The 19,548-nt window shown below is 35.1% G+C and overlaps 1 protein-coding gene across 1 annotated transcript in view; it reads left to right on the top strand.

The window, feature by feature from the left end:
• The first annotated feature begins 13,692 nt into the window (after positions 1 to 13,692).
• CES4A (carboxylesterase 4A) overlaps positions 13,693 to 19,548 on the top strand; it is a 43,400-nt gene continuing 37,544 nt past the window's right edge. Inside the window, exon 1 of the mRNA XM_051973540.1 lies at positions 13,693 to 13,786. Coding sequence (XP_051829500.1) covers positions 13,693 to 13,786 — 94 coding nt within the window. The remainder of the gene's footprint in view (positions 13,787 to 19,548) is intronic.

Genomic DNA, 19,548 nt, shown 5'->3' with positions numbered 1-19,548 from the left:
TATATATATATATATATACATATATATGAAGGATATATATGTGTGTGTATATATATATATGCTAGAATCATCACCATCACCATCACCACCAACAATAACATTTCCTTTTTCTCCCCCAGGATAGCATCACACAATAGATCTTTGAGATATCCCTCACCATTCTCTTAGTCTTTCCAGGAAGAAAATTCCCAGGAGAATATAGGCTCCTCGAAATCAAGGATAGTCTTTCATTTTGCATTTTTTTTCCTCAGCACCCTTTTGCCCATCCTTAGTAGGAATGGATGGAATTGAGGACTCACATACACAAAATAGAACAATCAAGGAACATTAGATTTGAATTCAAAGAGACTGTAATCATGGGTATGTCACTTTGCTGATTCATGCCTCAGTTTCCTCATTTGTAAAATGAGGATAATAATTTCTATCCAACCTTATTCACAGGATTGTTACAATAATCAATAACTGAGAAGTTAAGTAATTTATCCAAGTTCAAATAAATATACATTTATGGTATATAATCTCATCTGGGCTCTTGACAATTCTCCTATTCTATTAATTCCCAATTTCATTCACCTTTTATCTGATCCAAACCTTTTCTCTCCAAATTTTCCCAACCCACTCCAAACCCCATACGTAAAGCAAATAATCCAGCCTCTTACTCCATAGAGAAGAGAGGAACTTTCTGATGTGAAGTTTCTTAAGCTCTTCCTCCATTCCGCAAATCTTTTCACTATCACCATCCATTCTCTCCCCTTTGCCTATTGTCATAGAAAATGAGAAATTTCCACTACCTATCCCCTTGGTCCCATAGCTTCCTAGCCTAGCTCCCAGCACATGTCAATGAGGAGGGCAGTTTGAATGAGGAGCATCTCTCATCCTGCTTCCTTCAAGCAAAGTGGGCACAATTGCTTTTCCCTATCTTCATTCACTGGGATTTGAAACCTCTTTTAAGGTTTCAAATCCCATTCCCTCAGAGGAGGTAGAGAAAAACTCAATTGCCCAAGATGAAAAGTGACTTGTCTATTTGGAAATAATGCAATTAGTTTAGAAGAGTTTTAGTCTAAGGTAGTATTCTCAAATTTTTTGGTCTCAGAATTCTTTGCCCTTCTAAATATTATTGCCCTAGTCTAAAAATTAAAAATTCATCCAGAGATTTTGCTCTATTTCAATTTTTAATTTTTTTAATTTTAATTTTAATTTTATTTATTTTACATTTAAATGAATATGTTAAAAATTATATTTATTAATACATCAAAATAATATTGATATTATTGTTTATCATATAACACATTAATATATTTTGTGTTATTTGTATGTTGATAATATATTTCAAATTATATTTAAGTGTTTCAATTTAATTTAGTTATTTCAAATTAAATAATATTGCATAATGCACAATCACACAATATGTTGTAAAATATATTGGCAGAATGAGTACATCTCTGGGCATGGAGTCAAGAAGACTTGAGTTCAAATCTGACCTCAGACTGTGTCATTCTGGGCAAGTCACCTTACTCTGTTTGCCTCATTTTCCTCATCTGTAAAATGAGCTGGACAAGGAATCATAATAAACCACTCCAGTGTCTTTGACACGAAAATCCCAAATGGGATAATGAAGAGTTGGACGTGACTAAACAATAATAAAAGAAGTAGCTTTGTTTTATATGTTTTTGTAAATCTCTTTAAATGTTTACATTAATAGAAGCCAACTGGAGTTTTCTATCTGCTTCTGCTTCAATCTGTTGCAATCTGTTGCTTTATTGAAGTATGTGAAGAAAATCTAGACTCAGATAGATATGTAGATGGGAAAAGGAGAATTTATTAGGAAATAATAACTAAGTATTATAATGAAAATAATTTTGACCTTGCAGAGATTCCCTCCCTGAAGGGTCTTGGGGTATGTGAGGACCCCTCCCTCTTTGAGAGCTTCTCGCAAAGGTCCCCAGGTCCATGTGGTCTCCTTCCTCTGCCAAACTAGGGCAATGGGAACTCCAGACTCCAAATTTGTTCACCAACCTTGCTTCCTGCCAAGCCAAGCAGGCTCTCCAGCCTCTTCTGCATTGAAAGGGACCTGGTCTCTGATTTGGAGCATGCACAGACTCTCAGTAACTACTTCTAGTTTGCTAACCACAAGGTGAAGATATGGATTGTTGATGGTCTGCCAAGATAGTAATAGGAAGCATTCAAAAAGGACTAACTAATTGGCCAAATATATATTGCTGAGGCAGTTGGGGTTAAGTGACTTGCCCAGGGTCAGACAGCTAGGAAGTCTTAAGTGTCTGAGGCTAGATTTGAACTCAGGTCCTCCTGACTTCAGGGCTGGTTCTCTATCCACTGCACCACCCAGCTGTCCCTTGCCCATCTTTATTTGAGCATGGAGTCAAGGAATGCTGTAAACCTTTGAGTAGGGAGAGAAACTTCAGTCCTTTATTTCTTCACCCAAGTTTATAATTTGTGGTTCCCATTCACATATGACCTCAATGTTGTTTTTGTCTGTTGTGCTCCTTCTGTTCTGCTTTTTAGATGAAGGAATATTAGAAGTGGCTATTTCCTTGCTTGCTTTAAAGGTCAGGATACCGAGACACTTGAAATCCAGGAGATGGAATGTATGCTAGGATTTTCAGAAAGCCAAAGAGCAAAGTTTAAAGTATTGAGTGAATTGTTAAGCCAGCATCAATTGCGATCAGTCAAAAGGGAACTCCAGCCATTCATCTATCAGCAATGCCAAATTCAGAGGAGAATTAGTTCAAATGGTATAGAGAAATTGTTTTCAGTTTGAGCTCACTCTTCCCAAGGACTGTGATGTTATCAGAAGTAGGGTACTTCAAGATCTTGGGGAAAAGTACTTTATAATTTCTCTTCTTACTTACTGTAACTTTGCTATCAATATCCCTTATAAAAGTGAATTGATGTCCATTGATTGATTAAATAAAACTGGGATGCTAATTACTAGTGACTGATATTGGGGAAAACACACTGGAACAAGGGCTCAAGACCACCAAATTAGAAAAAGACATTTCCATCCCTTGAAGGGTACTATCAGAACTCCAAGGGAAAGATGTAACTAACCTTGTTCAGAGAGCAGACCCATGTGTGAAAGTAAGAATTGGGGTGCAGGTGCTCAGAGTTTTATATGGACTTCACTAGATAACTTAAAAAATACATATTAGAAATAATATTCAAAAAATACTCTAAGACACTGTTGGTTGCCTTAGTGGCTTTAGTAAAGTAGGTCAAGAAAATCTGGCCTTATATAGACAAGTAGATGGGAAAAGGGGGAGTATTTAATATGCAAATGATATCAGTATCATAATGAAATTAATTTTGACCTTGCTCAGAAGGTGGTTTTTCTGTAGATTAATTTGATTTAATCAGTTATTCATAGGTTTCTATACTTCTCTTCCTCCTCGTTATATTCTATGGGGAAAAATAGCAAGTAAGAATGAAATTAAAATTATCTTAGCTTTATCTAGCAAATCATTTAAATATATATATATATAGCCAAAAATAAATAAATATAAAACAGGGCACCTACGTGGCACAGTGAATAGAGTACCAAGACTCATCTTCATGAGTTCAGATCTGACTTTAGATACCTCCTAGCTGTGTGGACCTACTTCCCTCAGTTTCCTCATCTGTAAAATGAGCTGGAGAAAGAAATGGCAAACTGCTCCAGTGTCTCTGCCAAGAAAACCCCAAAATGGGGTCACAAAGAAGGACTGAACAACAACAAAATTTAGAACAGAGAAATAAGTCATCCATTGAATGCAGCCATTAAAAACAAAAGAAAAATAGAGTGCAATAAATCCACCATTTCTTCCATTGGTTTCTATTGAATAGTCATAATTCAATAACTCCCCGCTGGATTCTCTTAACAATACAGCAAGGAAGGAGAAAGATTCCAACCTCCACAGGGCTTAGAGTTAGTCTCCTGGAAAATGTAGCCCATATGTGGCTTGCTATTTCTGCCACCATTCCTCCTAACGGTTTTGGGTTGGGATTTTTTTTCAAATTGCCACTGTAATGGAAAACTTCATCTTCCAATCCCAGCCCCATGATAATATTTTTTATCTTCTTAAGAAGGGAAAGAAATAACTCCTAGGGTTTTAGCAATATAGGCCACCTCCCAAGGCAGGCAGTCCAAGTCTTACTGGTATGATGGTCAGGATATGTATCTTTATTCATTTCCTTTTGACTAACTCTTTCCAGTCATCTATCTACAAACATACTTAGGTATTGTCGATCCTATAAAGCTTTCCTATGATTCTTTAACTGAGGGGTTTGTTAGAACCAGCTCCCAAAAGCCAATGGTTAAATTTCCAGTGTAAGCATTTACACCTTGGAAATCAGTAAACATTACAAATCAGGGCTTAATTTCTTGTTTTGTTGGTTGTCTAGTTTTAAGAATGGGATGGAGAAAATGCTAATGCAGATTAAACTTAAAAGCCATGCATTTTGGAAAGCTGGTTGTTAAACATTTACCAACATATCTCTGTTTCTAGCCCATCAATCAACCATCCCATCTTTCTCCTTCATTTCATGTTAAATTTCATGAAAAAGTTGGCTGTATAAAATCCTGTTGATTCTACATCAACATTTCTTGTAAACACACTCTCCTTTTCTCCTCCACATTCAAATAATCATAATACATTCCTTCACAACCAGTTGCCTAGACTATCACAATAGTCCTCCTCCATTTCCTTAGTCTTGAATCCTTGATATCAAGCCAGACTGATGCTTGAACTCCTCCGCTCTAAAATCCTCATTAAATCCTTTGTATTTAAGAGCCTCCCACTTATTTCTCTAGCCTTATCTCATAGATTATATAGGTTTTCTATAGATGATATAATGTTATATTAACTCTCCTATGCAAACCCTATGCTTCAGATAAACTAGATTGCTCTGTACCCCTTTGTACCTCCCATTTTTTCACATGCTGTTCCTAATGTTTGAAATGTCCCCCTTCCCTTTCTTCAACTGTTGGATTTTTATCTCTCTTAACTCATGCCACCTCCTTCAAGAAGTCTTCCTTGATTTTACCACCCTTGCTTGTGACTATTTCCTTCTCTCTGTAGAACTCACACAGAAGTTTATTTTTACAAACTTGTGAAATGTTTATTAAGTGATAAACACTTATAATCTATTCCAAGGATACAACTGTACAAATGTAAGAGGCAATGTTCCTACATGGACCCATTTTCTCTTTAAACTATATCCTTCAGAAAGCTGAGAGTCAGCTTTGTTAGCTGGCACATATTCTGGTCACTGCTTTCTGGCTTTCTTCAAACACCAGCTAAAATCTTGCCTATTAAAGGAAGCCCTTCCCCAATCCCTCAATTCTAATTCTAATGTCTTCCCTTTGTTGATTATTTTCAATTCATCATGTAAATGGCCCATTTGTATATAGTTGTTTTCATGTCATCTTCCCTATTGAACTGTGAACTCAAGAAAAGGATCCATCTTTTACCTTTCTTTGTGTTTTTTAATTCAATTTTATTTTAAGTTCTGACCTCTTTCCCCATTCACATCCTTCTGCTCTACTCATTGAGAAGACAATAAAAAACAAAATTCAATACAAATACATATAGTCAAGCAAAGCAAATTCACATATTAATTATGTCAAAAAAGAGAGGAAAGAAAGAAGGAAGGAAAGAAGGAAGGAAGGAAGGAAGGAAGGAAGGAAGGAAGGAAGGAAGGAAGGAAGGAAGGAAGGAAGGAAGGAAGGAAGGAAGGAAGGAAGGAAGGAAGGAAGGAAAAAAGGGAGAGAGAGAGGAAAGAAGAAAATATTCTTCCATTATATCTCTGTGCAGAGGTGGGAAGCATGTTTCATCTTGAGTCCTTTTCAATTGCAGTTGGTCCTTGTGTTGATCTGAATTCTTGAGTCTCAAAATTATTTGTTTTTGCAATATTGCTATTACTGTATACATTAGTCTTACATATATCAATTCGGTCTTCCCAGATTTTTTTTTCTGAAATTCTCCCCTTCCTTATTTCTTTTGTGCTATAATGTGCTTTCTTATAGCACAAAACTATTCTATCATCTTAATATATTATAACTTGTTTAGTCATTCCCCAACTGATGGTCACCCCTCAAGTTCCAATTTTTTTGCTGCTACAAAAAAGAGCTGCTAAAAATATTTTTGTCCATGCTGGTCCTTTTCCTTGTTCTTTTATTTCTTTGCAGGTATAAACCTAATAGCACTATCACAGAGTCAATGGGTATATATAGTTTAATGGCTTTGTTTTACAGAATGACTAGACAAGTTCATAGCTCCACCAACGAAGTATTAATGTGCCTCTTTTCCCACAGTTCTTCCAGCATTTATTTCTCTTTTTTGTCAAGTCAATCTGATAAATATGAGGCATATTCCCAGTGCTTAACACAGTATCTGCACATATTAGGCTCTTAATAAATGGTTATTGAATTTATTGTTCTATAAGAAATGATGAGCAGGATGATTTCAGAAAAGTCTGGAGAGACTTATATGAATTGATGCTAAGTGAAATGAGCAGAACCAAGAGATCATTATACATGGCAACAGCAAGGTTATATGATGATCAATTTTGATGGACATGGCTCTCTTCAACAATAAGATGATTCAGACCAGTTTCAATGGTCTTGTGATTAAGAGAGCCATACACCCAAAGAGAGGCTCATGGGAGCTGAGTGTGGATCACAACATAATATTTTCACTCGTTTTGTTGTTGTTTGCTTGCATTTTGTTTTCTTTCTCATTTTTTTCCTTTTTGATCTGATTTTCCTTGTGCAACATGATATTTGTGGAAATATTATAGAAGAACTGAATATGGTTAACATATATTGTATTAGTTACTTCTAGGGGAGGGTGTGAGGGAAAGGAAGGGAAAAAGCTTTGGAACACAAAAGTTTTGAAAGGGTGAGTGTTGAAAATTATCCATGCATATATTTTGAAAATAAAAAGCTTTTAATTAAAAAAGTAATTGTTCCCTTCAGAAGTCATAGGAGTCAGTAAAATAGTTACCAAGGATTTTGTGTGTACAGAACAGAAACTATCTCTGGAGTATCAATGTTGATTCAAGCATTTGAAAATATTAGCAGAACTTCATAGGCAGCTAGCTGGACCTCATTATTTTGATATATTGACAATTCATACCTCTTTTGTATAAACTTGAAAGAAAATAGAGGCCAGTGGTCACTAAGAAAAAAATTTTTAAAGCATTGAATCATCTTTGGAACAAGAAAAATTGAAATTTGATGACTGTCCAAAGTCTGAAGAATGGAAAGAGAAAATATGTATGGCCAAACAGTGATGTATGTAATTTACCTCAATGATTCCCAACTTTTTTTTAACTTTCTGAAAATAACTCTTTCTTAATGAGCAGAGAAACATGACAAGATCTATTTGAACTGATGATATGAGCAAAATCTAGAAAAATACTCAATGACTATAACAATGTAAGTGGAATGATAATGAAAAGAAATTGAATTATAAGACATTGAATAGTCAAGGAATAATGAACCAAAAATTCCCAAAAATAAGAGCAAGACATTCATAACCACATGAAAAATGCTTCAAATCTCTAATAAGAGAAATACAAATCAAAACAACCCTGAGGTTTTACCTCACACCTTGCAAATTGCCAAAAATGATCCCAAAATGGTAATAGTTAATGTTGGAAGGACTGTTGAAAGATAGGCATAATAATACATTGTTGGCACAGCTGTAAAATATTATAGTCATTTGGAAAGCATTTTGGAGTTATGCAAATAAAGAGGCTAAATGTCCATTCTTTTTAGATGAGGGATTCCATTACTGGGTTTATACCCCAAGAAAGCTACAGAAAAGTCCCCAAGCACTCTAAAATATTTACAGCAGCACTTTTTGTAATAGCTAAGATTTGGAAACAAGTTTCCTCTTCAGTTGAGGAATGGCTAAACCAATTGTGGCACAAGAATATAATTAAATATTATTGTATTGTAAGAAATGATGTATATGATGAATGCAGAGAAGCATGGAAAGATCTCTATGAACTGATGCAAACTGAAGTAAAAAAATATATATATATACAATAATCACAACAATGTAAATGAAAAAGCCACACAACAACAACAATAAAAAGTGAGTGTAACAAAATTATAAAGATCAAATAGAACTCAAATGAAGGGATATGAGGAAATACCCCCAACCTATCTTTTCTTAGAGTGAGTGATAGATAAGTGATATACTTTGTAAATGTCTTCAAACTTTTTCAATGTTTTGACTTGTGTTAACTTTTTTTTTCCTTTCTGAAAAAAAATACTGTCATAATTATTGGTTCTCAGGGAAGGAGAAGGGGAGAGATAAATGAGATATTGTGATGATATAAAAAAAGAAATATCAATAAAAATTTACTTAAAAAAAAGAAAAATCGAGGAATATGTTAGAGAAAAAAGAATCAATCCTACTTCCCTCCCCCTCTCAGGGCAAAAAAAAGTGGGAGAGGCAGTATACTAGCAGTCTTTTTATCAGATTTTTTACTTAATTATTTTTTTCATAAAAGAGGATTCAAAGTGAAGGGATTAGGATTTGAAATGACTATCAAATAAAGCAAAGGACATTAACAAAACATTTCTGTTTTTTAAAAAATGATTCTGAAATGGATCTTGAGAATCACCTGAAAAATTACTTGTCAAAAGAGTTATAGTGAAATCTGAATGACTTACCTATAGCTGTGGTATAGAAGAAAATCAGAGGGAGGGAGAGAGAGGGAATCCAAATATATTTGAATTATCAGACTTTGAATAAGAAGACTAATGTGAATTAAATTAGATCAGTAAGCCATGCCACACGTTCAAGAAGCTTAACTGTCTGAAAAGCAACCAATGGTTTTGGGGGATGGACTTTGCTCAGTCTTAAATAACAGAGGAAGAGGAGAGAAACATGCCTTTCATTTGCTCAGTGGGATTCTACTTTTTGATATATGGATATATATCATAATTCCTATTTATATTTTTAGATAGTTAATATATGAACATAGCCTACTTTTAATATATAGCTATATCTATATAATTATGCTAGCCATTATATATTATATTAGTTTAGTATATGGTTCTGGGATCTGTTGCTAATACTCAGAAGGTTTTTGAAAAGAACCAATCTGTGCCAATGGCAGAATCCCAGTAGAAAATGTACTGATTTGTTGTCAAAATACCTGGGTTTAAATTCCACCTCTGTTACTGACTAGCTATGTGACCCTGTGTAACTCGCTGAATTTCTATGAGCCTCAGTTTCTTCATTTATCAAAAGAGAAGTTTGGACTAGTGAAGAAGGAAATAAGCACTTATAAGTACTTACTATCTGGAGAAAGAAATGAAAAACCGCTCCAGTGTCTTTACCAAGAAAACCCCAAATGGGGTCAGGAAGAGTCAGACATGACTGAAAATGACTGCAACAACAACAATGGCAAAAATGACAACAAGCCACCTACTATGCACCAGGCACTGTGTTCCGGCTTCACATCCCCACAACTCTGGGAGGTAGGTGTTATTATTATCTTTTAATATTAAATTAATAATAACTTATTATTGTATAATTACAATAACAATTTTAATTTAATTTAAATTTAAAAATAAAATTAACTATATATTTACAGGTGAGGAAACTGAGACAAATAACTTAAATGAGCTGCCAAGGATCACACAGTTAGTAAGTGTCTGAGACCAGTCTTCCTGTCTCTAGGTCCAGCATTCTATCTACTGCATGGTCTCTTCTAATCTCCAAGGTCCCCTTTAGCCCCATGATCCCATTTTTTGCTTCATTTGAAGCAAAGTAATATAGCTTAGCCGGAGATACCCAAGTACATCACTGAGTGGGATTCAGGGGCCACAAAGCAAAGATACTGGGGGAAAGCACTCACTCCCCAAACTAGGCAAAAGTTGACTCCTCCAGGATTATGACAGATAGTCAAAGGAGAGAAAGTTTATAAAAGAAGGAATGCAAACTATCAACAACGATATAAAAGTATGTTTAAAATAACCAATAAGAGAAATGCACACTAAAACGACTGAGATTTCACTTCACACTCATTAAATTGATAACGAATGAATGAAAAAGCATTTATTAAGCACTTAATATGTGTCAAACACTATACCTAGAACTGAAGAAACAAATGCAAAAGGGAAAGAGTATATGCCCTCAAGGAGCTTAATATCTAATAGGGGAAGATAACACATATAGAAACATGGAAGTTTAAGTGTGAAGTCCAGGAAGCAAAGTGAAACATGGCCAAAATCTGGACCTAGTTGTAGTGATGACTGAGGCAACCACAAATAAGAACGTCAATGTGGGGAAGGACAGAAGGGAGGGAAGGTCAAGAATTCAAACCATGAAGGAGTTAAATCTTTTAGGATATGATTCCGGACTGGATAGCATGGTGACTAATGTGGAGAAGTTGGAAAGACACAGATGACAAAACATGGAAATTGGTTTTGGAAGGACTGTGAGCAGACAAATACACTATTGGTGGAGTCATGGACTGATTCTATCATTCCGAAAAATAATTTATGATTATGCGTGGAAAATGAATTGTTTATACCTTTGACCCAGAGATTCCACTATGGGATCTGTACATTAAGAATATCAATAACAGCATTAAATTCCTACATATTCTAAAAATAATCATAGTACTTTTTGTAGTCCTATAAAGCTGGAAACAAAGTAAGCATCTATCACTGGGAAATGGCCAAATAAATAGAAATGGAATAGAATAGAAAAATAATTGAAATCTATGAATGCAGTAAAAGAAAATTACATTGCAGGAAAAGATGAATATGAGGAACTCAGTGAAATATGGTATCATTTGCATAAAGTAATATAGAGTGAAGAAATTAGAACCAGAAGAATAATATGCACAATGACTTATCATAATGGAAATGGAAACAATACTCAAAGACAATCAGATTACCATGACCAGTCTTTAGGCCAGTAAACAAATGATGAAATATATATCTTTCCTTTTGATAGAGAAATGTAGGACTGCAGGTGCAGAATGTTGCATGTGCTTTCTGTCAGATGTGCTCATTTTCTTGGTCAAATTTGCTTAACTGTTTTTCTTTGTTCCAGGGAAGGATACATACTGGAAAATAACTAGCATTTTTTTAAAAGAGGAAAAACATCAACAAAATTTTCTCAAGTGGAAGGAGGAAGATTCTGGCTATTTAGAGCAGCGGTTATTAAACTTTTGTTCTCAGTATCTTTATATTATTAAAAATTATTGCGGATCAATCTGTTCAAAGAGTTTTTGTTTATGTGGGCTATATTTATACTTATTTGCCATATTATAAAGAAAAGTTAGTTTTGAATTTGTAAAGAGTTTCAGTCTCCCAGTGTTCTTTGGACCACACTTTGAGAACCATTAATTTAGAGAAATGGCATCTCCCCAAGATGATGGAACTATTGGAAACAGAATATTCTAGATCTTTTCATCCTACAACAAAAATGATAAAAGAGCACTGGATCAAAATCAATTAATGATCAAGGAAAATAATATATACAGAAGCCATAATAAACAAAATAAACAAAACTAGATGCTACAAAATTATAATAACCAAAATGAGCTATGAGAAGACATCTCCCCTTTCTTCACAGAGTTAGGGAATCAAGGGTGCAGAATACAGTATAGAACTTCAGGCTTTTTCGATATGATAGTTTTTTTTTGTTTTGTTGTTGTTATTGTTTTGCTAAGGCAATTGGGGTTAAGTGACTTGGCCAAGGTCACACAGCTAAGCCGTGTTAAAGTGTCTGAGACCAGATTAGAATTTAGGTTCTCCTGACTTCAGAGCTGGTGCTCTATCCACTGTGCCACCTAGCTGCCCCTCAATATGTTAGTTTTGATGAACGTTTTTATTTTGTCTTTTTTTATTTATTCCTAATTATATGTGACTTTCTATGTTTGGGTAGTAAGAGGAATATGGTGAACAATGTAGGTAATGTAAAACCATATAAAAAATAAAATTTTATTTAAAAAAATGAAATCTCTAAAAGAAGGCTGAACTTTTCCAATTTTATTGTATAAGAGATTTCTATTCATGTAAGTATAGGACTAAATGGACTAGGTTGGACTGAATTTCTTTCTGAATGAGATTTTATGATTCTGATTCTGCTCCCCTTGGAAAACATGTTCCATCTGCTGGATGCTGGAGGGAATGGCAGAATTGTAAAAGCCAAGTGATGTCAAAGAGGCTGACTTGGCATTTAGGGACCCATTCCACAGAGAATGTACCCAGATAGCTCTGAGATACTTCTAGGAATTTCAGGCAAGGACATGGTGACTCAGGGTATGGGCCCTTTAGGAATGACAAATTCTCCATTTGCATCATGTGGTGGCCCAGCACTGCAAGAATTATCAAAATGTCAAACTGGTTGTTAGTATATATGACATGACAAACCTGGGATCTTCCTTTGGTTCTCTCTCTGGCCTCCACATTCTGTGACAGTGGCAGAAAAGAAAGCTGCTGGGTCTGTTACCAAGTGGAGGAAGGGGGAGAGAGAAAGAAAGAGATAGAAACAGAGACAAAGATAGACAGAGACAAAAAGAGAGAGAGACAAAGGAAGAGAGGAGTGAAGGAGGAGAGTGCTTAATTCCTTTGGCTATGACCTTTCTGGGTAGCAAGTAGTATACCATGTTTTTAGACTCTGATCAAGAGATAGATAGTACTCATTCCTCCAACCCTTCCCTGTCTCCCATGTTCAAGCATGGCCTCAGTTGGATGAGCTTGCACCTGAGGCTCTGCTGCCTTTTATACTTTGTATTTTCCTGAGCCAATGATTGAATATAATTATAAAGGTGAATGGGTCCAAGCTTGGAGGCAACTTCATAAGTCTGACATATATTAAGGTCCTAGGTCTAATAGGAAGAGTGGTTGGTTGTGACAGCAAAGGGAATTGTTGTTTGTGACAAAGGTTTGATTACAGCAAATGCAAGAGCAATTAACTATCAGAGCAGCTAAGCCTGACATTCTTAGGAGGTTTAGATTGAGGTTGTAGATGCAAAGCTGAATTGAATATAAAATATGTTATCAAGAATCCCACAAACTGTTTTATATTCTGATTAACTCTGGGGATCAACTCCCAGAAGATTATAACAGTAGTTAAATTACTAAATCCTATCTTTAAATCGTTCTGTTAATCTGGGCTATCATTTATCTTTAACATTTCTTTTGGATTTAGGAATAAATTTCCAGTCTTACACAGGATTCATATTTTGAATTGAATATCTTTTATTTCTTCTTATTATTGTTGTTTAGTCACTTCTCCGTCATCTCCAAGTCTTTGTTCACAGATGAAGAAACTGAGGCAAAAAGGTTTAAGTGACTCACACAGCTAATAAATATCTGAGACCACATTTGAACTCGGGTCTTCCTGACTCCAGGCCCAGTGCGTTATCCACTATATCATCTAGGTTTTTTGAAGAACCCCTAAACTTGTAAACTATAAACTAAGTTCTAAGTAAATCATCCCAAAGACAGCAGGGTGGAGGACCTAATGAGCCTATAAGTGTGAGAAAAGGGAGCCTAACCCTCTAATTAGAAGCAAGTTTACCCAGGTTTGAGTCTAGTTCAAGCCTGATTGATACCTAGGTTCAAGAAAGGGAGTACATCCAACTCCTTTGATGACATAGCAGTGGTTCCTCAAGGTTAGACTGGTAACTTAGGAGAGCTTCAGGAAGGAGAGTATGGAGGGCAGCAACGGCAAGCTGCTCTCAGCAGTTGAAAGTGATAGCTTCAAGAAACAAGCAACACAGATGAACCATGAAAAGGAGAACCCATGTGAGCAATCAAACCTTTAACACACTTAACTGTAACCTTACCCAGAAAAATGTAAATGATCAAGACTCAACAGATGTCTAAGTAAGGACAGACACTCACTAAGACTATTATTATTTTTATGGGATCAACTAAGAGTCTTGATTATTTCTGTTTGCTTACAAATAAAGCTGTTAATGTTTTAAGCCTTGTGAATTGAGTATACTTTAAAGGGAAATTGGTTGCCACCCCAAAGTTTAAACTCTGCAGTTTACGGATCATCTGAGTAGGGACAATAGGTTCTGTGGTGCAAGTGTTGTATTTGTGCTCTATATTCCTTTGCAAAATAGTGGTACTTAATGGTATATAGATCCCTATATATGTCACTTACTAACAATGGTTTGCATTTCTATCACCCCTTAAGATTTACAAATCACTTTCTTCACAACCACATTATGAGGCAATAGAACAGATTATATTCTCTGTTTTACATAAGAGGAAACTGATCCACAGAGAGGATAAGTGAGGTATAAAATCTTAGACTGGCAGAGCCAGAAGAGGTCCTATAGACCATCTAATACAAACCGTTCAGTTTGCATATAATAGTGTTCAGATTCCTTGAAGTATAATTGCTATTTTTCCCCCTAGAAGTGAGCTGGCTGCAGTCATGCTTAATAACATTCTCAATGTCCCTTCTCAGTCTGCAAGCTGGCCACCAACCCAACTTCAGTCTACATAATCATTACCTCTTACCCAGTTCTAAGCATTTCCCCATAGATTCACACCTGCTGCACCTGGACAGAATTGGAACCACCCCTAAGGCATTCAGTCAGTCAATCAATCAACAAACATTTATTAAGCCCTCCCTGCCCCCCTCTCAGATCACTGCCTTATCGTGACTGAGGGATAGTGTAGCTTAGTGAAATTATCGACTATGCAATGCAGGGTTACCCAAGACAGCCAGGTCATCCTATGGAGTTCTGACAAAAGATGATCCACTCAAGAAGAAAATGATAAATCACCCCCAATATCTTTGCCAAGAAAACCCCATGGACAAAGTCTGGCATGTTCTGATCAGAGATGGGGGTGAGGGAGTGGAGGGTCACGAAAAACCAGTATAAGGCATGGGAGATACAGGGTGAAGCAATCCAGACTCTCAAGGAGTTTGTAGAATTATCAACAAGTATTGATTAAATGTCTATTATTTGCCAGACACTATGCTAAATACTAGAGCAGGCAGGTGGTACATACAGTAGATAGCATGCTAAGCCTGGAGTCAGGAAGACCTGAATTCAAATACGGTCTCAGATACTTAGTAGCTGTGTGATCCTGAGTAAATCACTTCTCACTGTTTGCCTCAGTTTCCTCATCTGTAAAATGAGCTGAGAAAGAAATGGGAAACCACTCCAGTACCCTTCCCAAGAAAATTCCCAATTAGGGTTGCAAAGATCTGGACATGACTGAAAAAGTGATTAGCAACAAGAAAAATCCTAAACACTGGGCATATGAAAAAAGCAAAAGACTTTCTTTGTGGGAAATGGCCTATACATAGAGAAGTTAACATGAATGAATGAAAAACATTTATTAAGTACTTACTGTGTGCCAAGTACTGTATATACCAAATAAGAAAGAAATAAAAGATAACTAGAAAAGAAAAATATGAGGAGGTGGGAGAATCAGGGAAACCTTTTTGTAAGAAGCTACCCTTATGCTGCTTCTTGAAGAGAAGGATTCTGAGGATTAAGCAGTGGAGTAGTACCAGAACAAATTCAAGACATTTGTCCATGGAATGCAAATCTCTTTTATATGCCACTTGTTTTTAAGACCCCTTTTTGCCCCCAAAAATTCTGTGACCCCCAGGTATGTAATTATATAAAATAGGTATACAAATCAAACATTTTCTGATAATAAATCATCAAGAAAGTTATTTTAAAACAATTCTTTAGCATACATGTGATTTTACCATTTGTTAAAGACAAAAGCAAATTTATATACTAAGTGAGATAGATGCACTTGTTTATTTTTATATAAAGAATTAAATCTTGGGGACAGCTAGATGGTGCAGTGGATAGAACACTAACCCTGAAGTCAAGAGGACCTGAATTCAAATATGACCTCAGACATTTAACTCCTAGCTTATAACCCTGGGCAAGTCACTTAACCCCAATTACCTTATCCCACCTCCCAGAAAAAGAATTAAATCTTAATAGAATATTTGATACTTTTTATTGCTGCCAAATTTTTCATGACTCTCCATATTCAGTTATGTGATTCTATATGTGGTCATGACCCATAGTCTAAGAAGCTTTGTTTTAAAGTATATATTAAATTTAACAAATAATACCAACACTATCCTGCTATTCTTTGTCCCCTCCTCAACTTTTTAGTTCATCTCTTTGTATTTTTAAACATTTCATCGATGCTCCTTTTTTTCCTTCACTCTCATATATCTCTTTTACAATACTACCCCATCCCCAAATAAAAACCTTCCCTTTTAACAAATAAATACAGTACATATCTGTAACATATTTTATTTTTCTTTATTTGTCAATGGAAAGAGGACTAGGAAGTAGAAGAGAGAATCTTCAAACTTGAAAATACAATATTGAATGATTAAGGAAAATAAATCCATGCAACCATAGCTATAAATATTATGTTTCATTCTGCACCTCCAATGTGTCACTTCTCTGACGAAAGTGGGGATGGTTGACTTATGATCAGTCTTCTTTAGTCATCAGAGCACGTTGATCATGTACATTGATCAGAGTTCTTTCAACATTGTTTTCCTTAATATTATTATAGTCCTTGTATATATTGTTTTGGTTCTTCTTACTTCATTCTGTATCAGTTCATATAAGTCTACCTAGCTTTCTCCAAATCCATTCCTTTCATAATCTCATCTGGAGCAATAATACTCCATTACACTCATATACAGAGGTAGTTTTGTGGCTGGCTCAGAGATAGAGTGCTAGGTTTGGAATTAGGAAGATCTGAATGCAAATTTAGCCTCAGATATTCACTAATTTTGTGACCCTGGCACTTAATCTTTATTTTTCTTAATTCACTGGAGAAGGAAATGGCAAACCACTCCATTTATCTTTGCCAAGAAAACAAAGAGTCAGATACAACTCAACAACAAACATTCATATACTATAATTTGCTAAGCTATTCCCCATTTAATGGGCATCTCCTTAGTTTCTAGTTCTTTGCCACCACACACATATAAAAGACCTGTTATAAATATCTTTTCTGCATATATGCCCTTTCCCTCTGACTTTAACTTCTTTAGGGTCTGTGATTACAGTGGTATCAATGAGTCAAAGAACGTGCATAGATTAGTGATGTTAGTGGGGAATTCTAAATTACTTTACTGAATGGAGAAGTAGAGAAGAAGAAAGAATAGTGGGATCATTTCATGTTACTATACTAACATAGTTTCCCATCTTATTTCCCAAGGATTTGACCACTATAAAGTAAAAATGGAGGAAATAAAGTATAGGGTTATATCTCTTGTATTAATAGTGAACCCTAACAATTCTTATAATTTTAGCTGCCTTGGTTTAGTTTGTGCAAACCAAAAAAAAACTATTTCCTCAGGAATACTTCAGGCCAGCAGCTTTAAAGGGCAGTAACAATACCTACAGAGGTATAAATAATAACTAAAGCCCATTTATTCCCAAGTATGTTGTATAGTAAAATAGAGTACAACTTAGAATCAGAGATTTGTGAGTATGAATCCTATGTAAACCCAGACAAATCAATTAACCTCTCTCAGCCTTAGTTTCCTCATCTGTGAAATGGGAATGATATTAGAACCTCCCTTACAAGGTTGTTGTGTAGACTGTGTGTTTTTATATATTATTCATTTGTATTTTATATATGTATATATATATATATATTGCTTTACAAACCTTGTATTTTTTAAATGCTAGCTATAATCCCTCACAATTCCATAGTGTTTGGTATAAAGTATAAAGTATTTTCTGGATTTTTGACCCTCACAATAATCCTCAGAAAAAGACAAGGCAGAGATTTTAGATCTCTTTGGAGATCATCAGTTCATCAAGTTCAACACGTTTTGCCCATTAAAAAACTGAGCTGAAAGAGATGAAGTGACTTTACCAAGATAAATATAACTGTTCTTATTCAGTCATATCTGACTCTATAACCCCATTTGAGACTTTCTAAGTAAAATTTTGGAGTAATTTGCCATTTTCTTTTACAGCTCATTTTACAGATGAGAAAACTGAGACAAGTAGGGTTAAATGACTTTGAAGAGTCACACACCTAGGAAGTAAGTATCTGAAGCCAGATTTGAACTCAGGAAGATGAGTCAGCCTGACTCCAGGCCTGGTATTTGCAAAATGCTTTATTATAGATTATCTCTTTGATCTTCAAAATAACTTCATACATAGAGATCTAGTCGTTCAACCTATCTGTAATAAGACAGATTATGCTGCTGGGCCCAGAGCAACTGGACTCTCACTGTTTCCCTTTAAATGAACTTATAACTCTGGACCAATATATGTGGACTAATTTCAGTCCTGTGGGAACCTAGCTTGTAAAGAAAGAAGTCAGACTTTTCTTCACATTCATTGGATCTCTTTTTAAAATTCAAATTTATTTTAAGTTCTGAAATATTTTCTTCCTATCTTCCTCCCATTGAGAAAGCAAGAAAAATAAAACCCATGTTATAAATATGCTTAGTCAAGCCTGTACTAGTCTTGTCAATCAGTCTACCTATTTATATATGTCTGTCTATCTGCACATATGTCTCATTTGTACTCTGAGTCCATCGCCTAAGTGGGTAGCATGTTTCATCATCTTCTGGAATTGAGGCTGGTCATTATGTTGATCTCAGTTCTAAGTCTCTCAGAGATGTTTGTCTTTACAATATTGCTGATATGGTATAAATTGTCCTCCCGATTCTCTCATTTCACTCTGCATCAATTCATACAACTCTTTTAAGGCTTTTTTATAGCACAATAGTATTCCTTCATCTTTATATATCATAATTTATTCAATCACTCCCCAAATGATGGGCACCTCCTCAATTTCCAAATTTTTGCCACCATAAAAAAGAGCTAATGTAAATATTTTTGTACATATCCTGTACATATCCTCTTTCTTTGATCCCTTTGGATAATGACCTGGTAAGCAATAACACTGAGTCAACAAATATATACAAATTCATAGCTTCTTCCCAAATTTCTTTACAAAATAGCTGAACCAGTTCACAGCTCCATGAACCTATTTTCTCACAACTTTTCCATTATTTGTCATTTCTCCTTTTTTATCAACTTTGCCAATCTGATGGTAGGGAAGATTAGGTTTCTCCTGAGTTGTTTTATTTTATATTTCTCTAATTATTAATGATTTAGAGCATTTTTCTTATGGCTATTGATAGCTTCCTCTGAAACTACCTGATCATATCCTTTGATCATTTACCAGTTGGAAATTATTCTTATTCCTATATGTTTGAATAAGTTCCCTATATAACTTAGAAATGAGATTTTGTCAAAAAACAAAAACAAACCAAAAAAAAAAAAACTTGTTGCAAACTTTCCTGTGTTTCTTCTAATTTTAGCTATATTGGTCTAATTTGTGCAAACATTTTTTTAATTTTTTGTAACCAAAAATATCCATTTTTATCTCCTGTAATCTCTATCTCTAGTTTGGCCATAAACTCTTCCTTTATCTGTAGAGATCTAATAGGTAATTTCTTCCTGGATGTTCTAAATTATTTATGATAATTAACCACTATATCTAAATCTCACACTCATTTC

This window comes from Antechinus flavipes, chromosome 2, assembly GCF_016432865.1.
Source record: "Antechinus flavipes isolate AdamAnt ecotype Samford, QLD, Australia chromosome 2, AdamAnt_v2, whole genome shotgun sequence".
Taxonomy (NCBI): Eukaryota; Metazoa; Chordata; class Mammalia; order Dasyuromorphia; family Dasyuridae; genus Antechinus; species Antechinus flavipes.
Note: the sequence above shows the minus strand (reverse complement) of the source record. Positions and strands in the feature narration are given on the sequence as shown.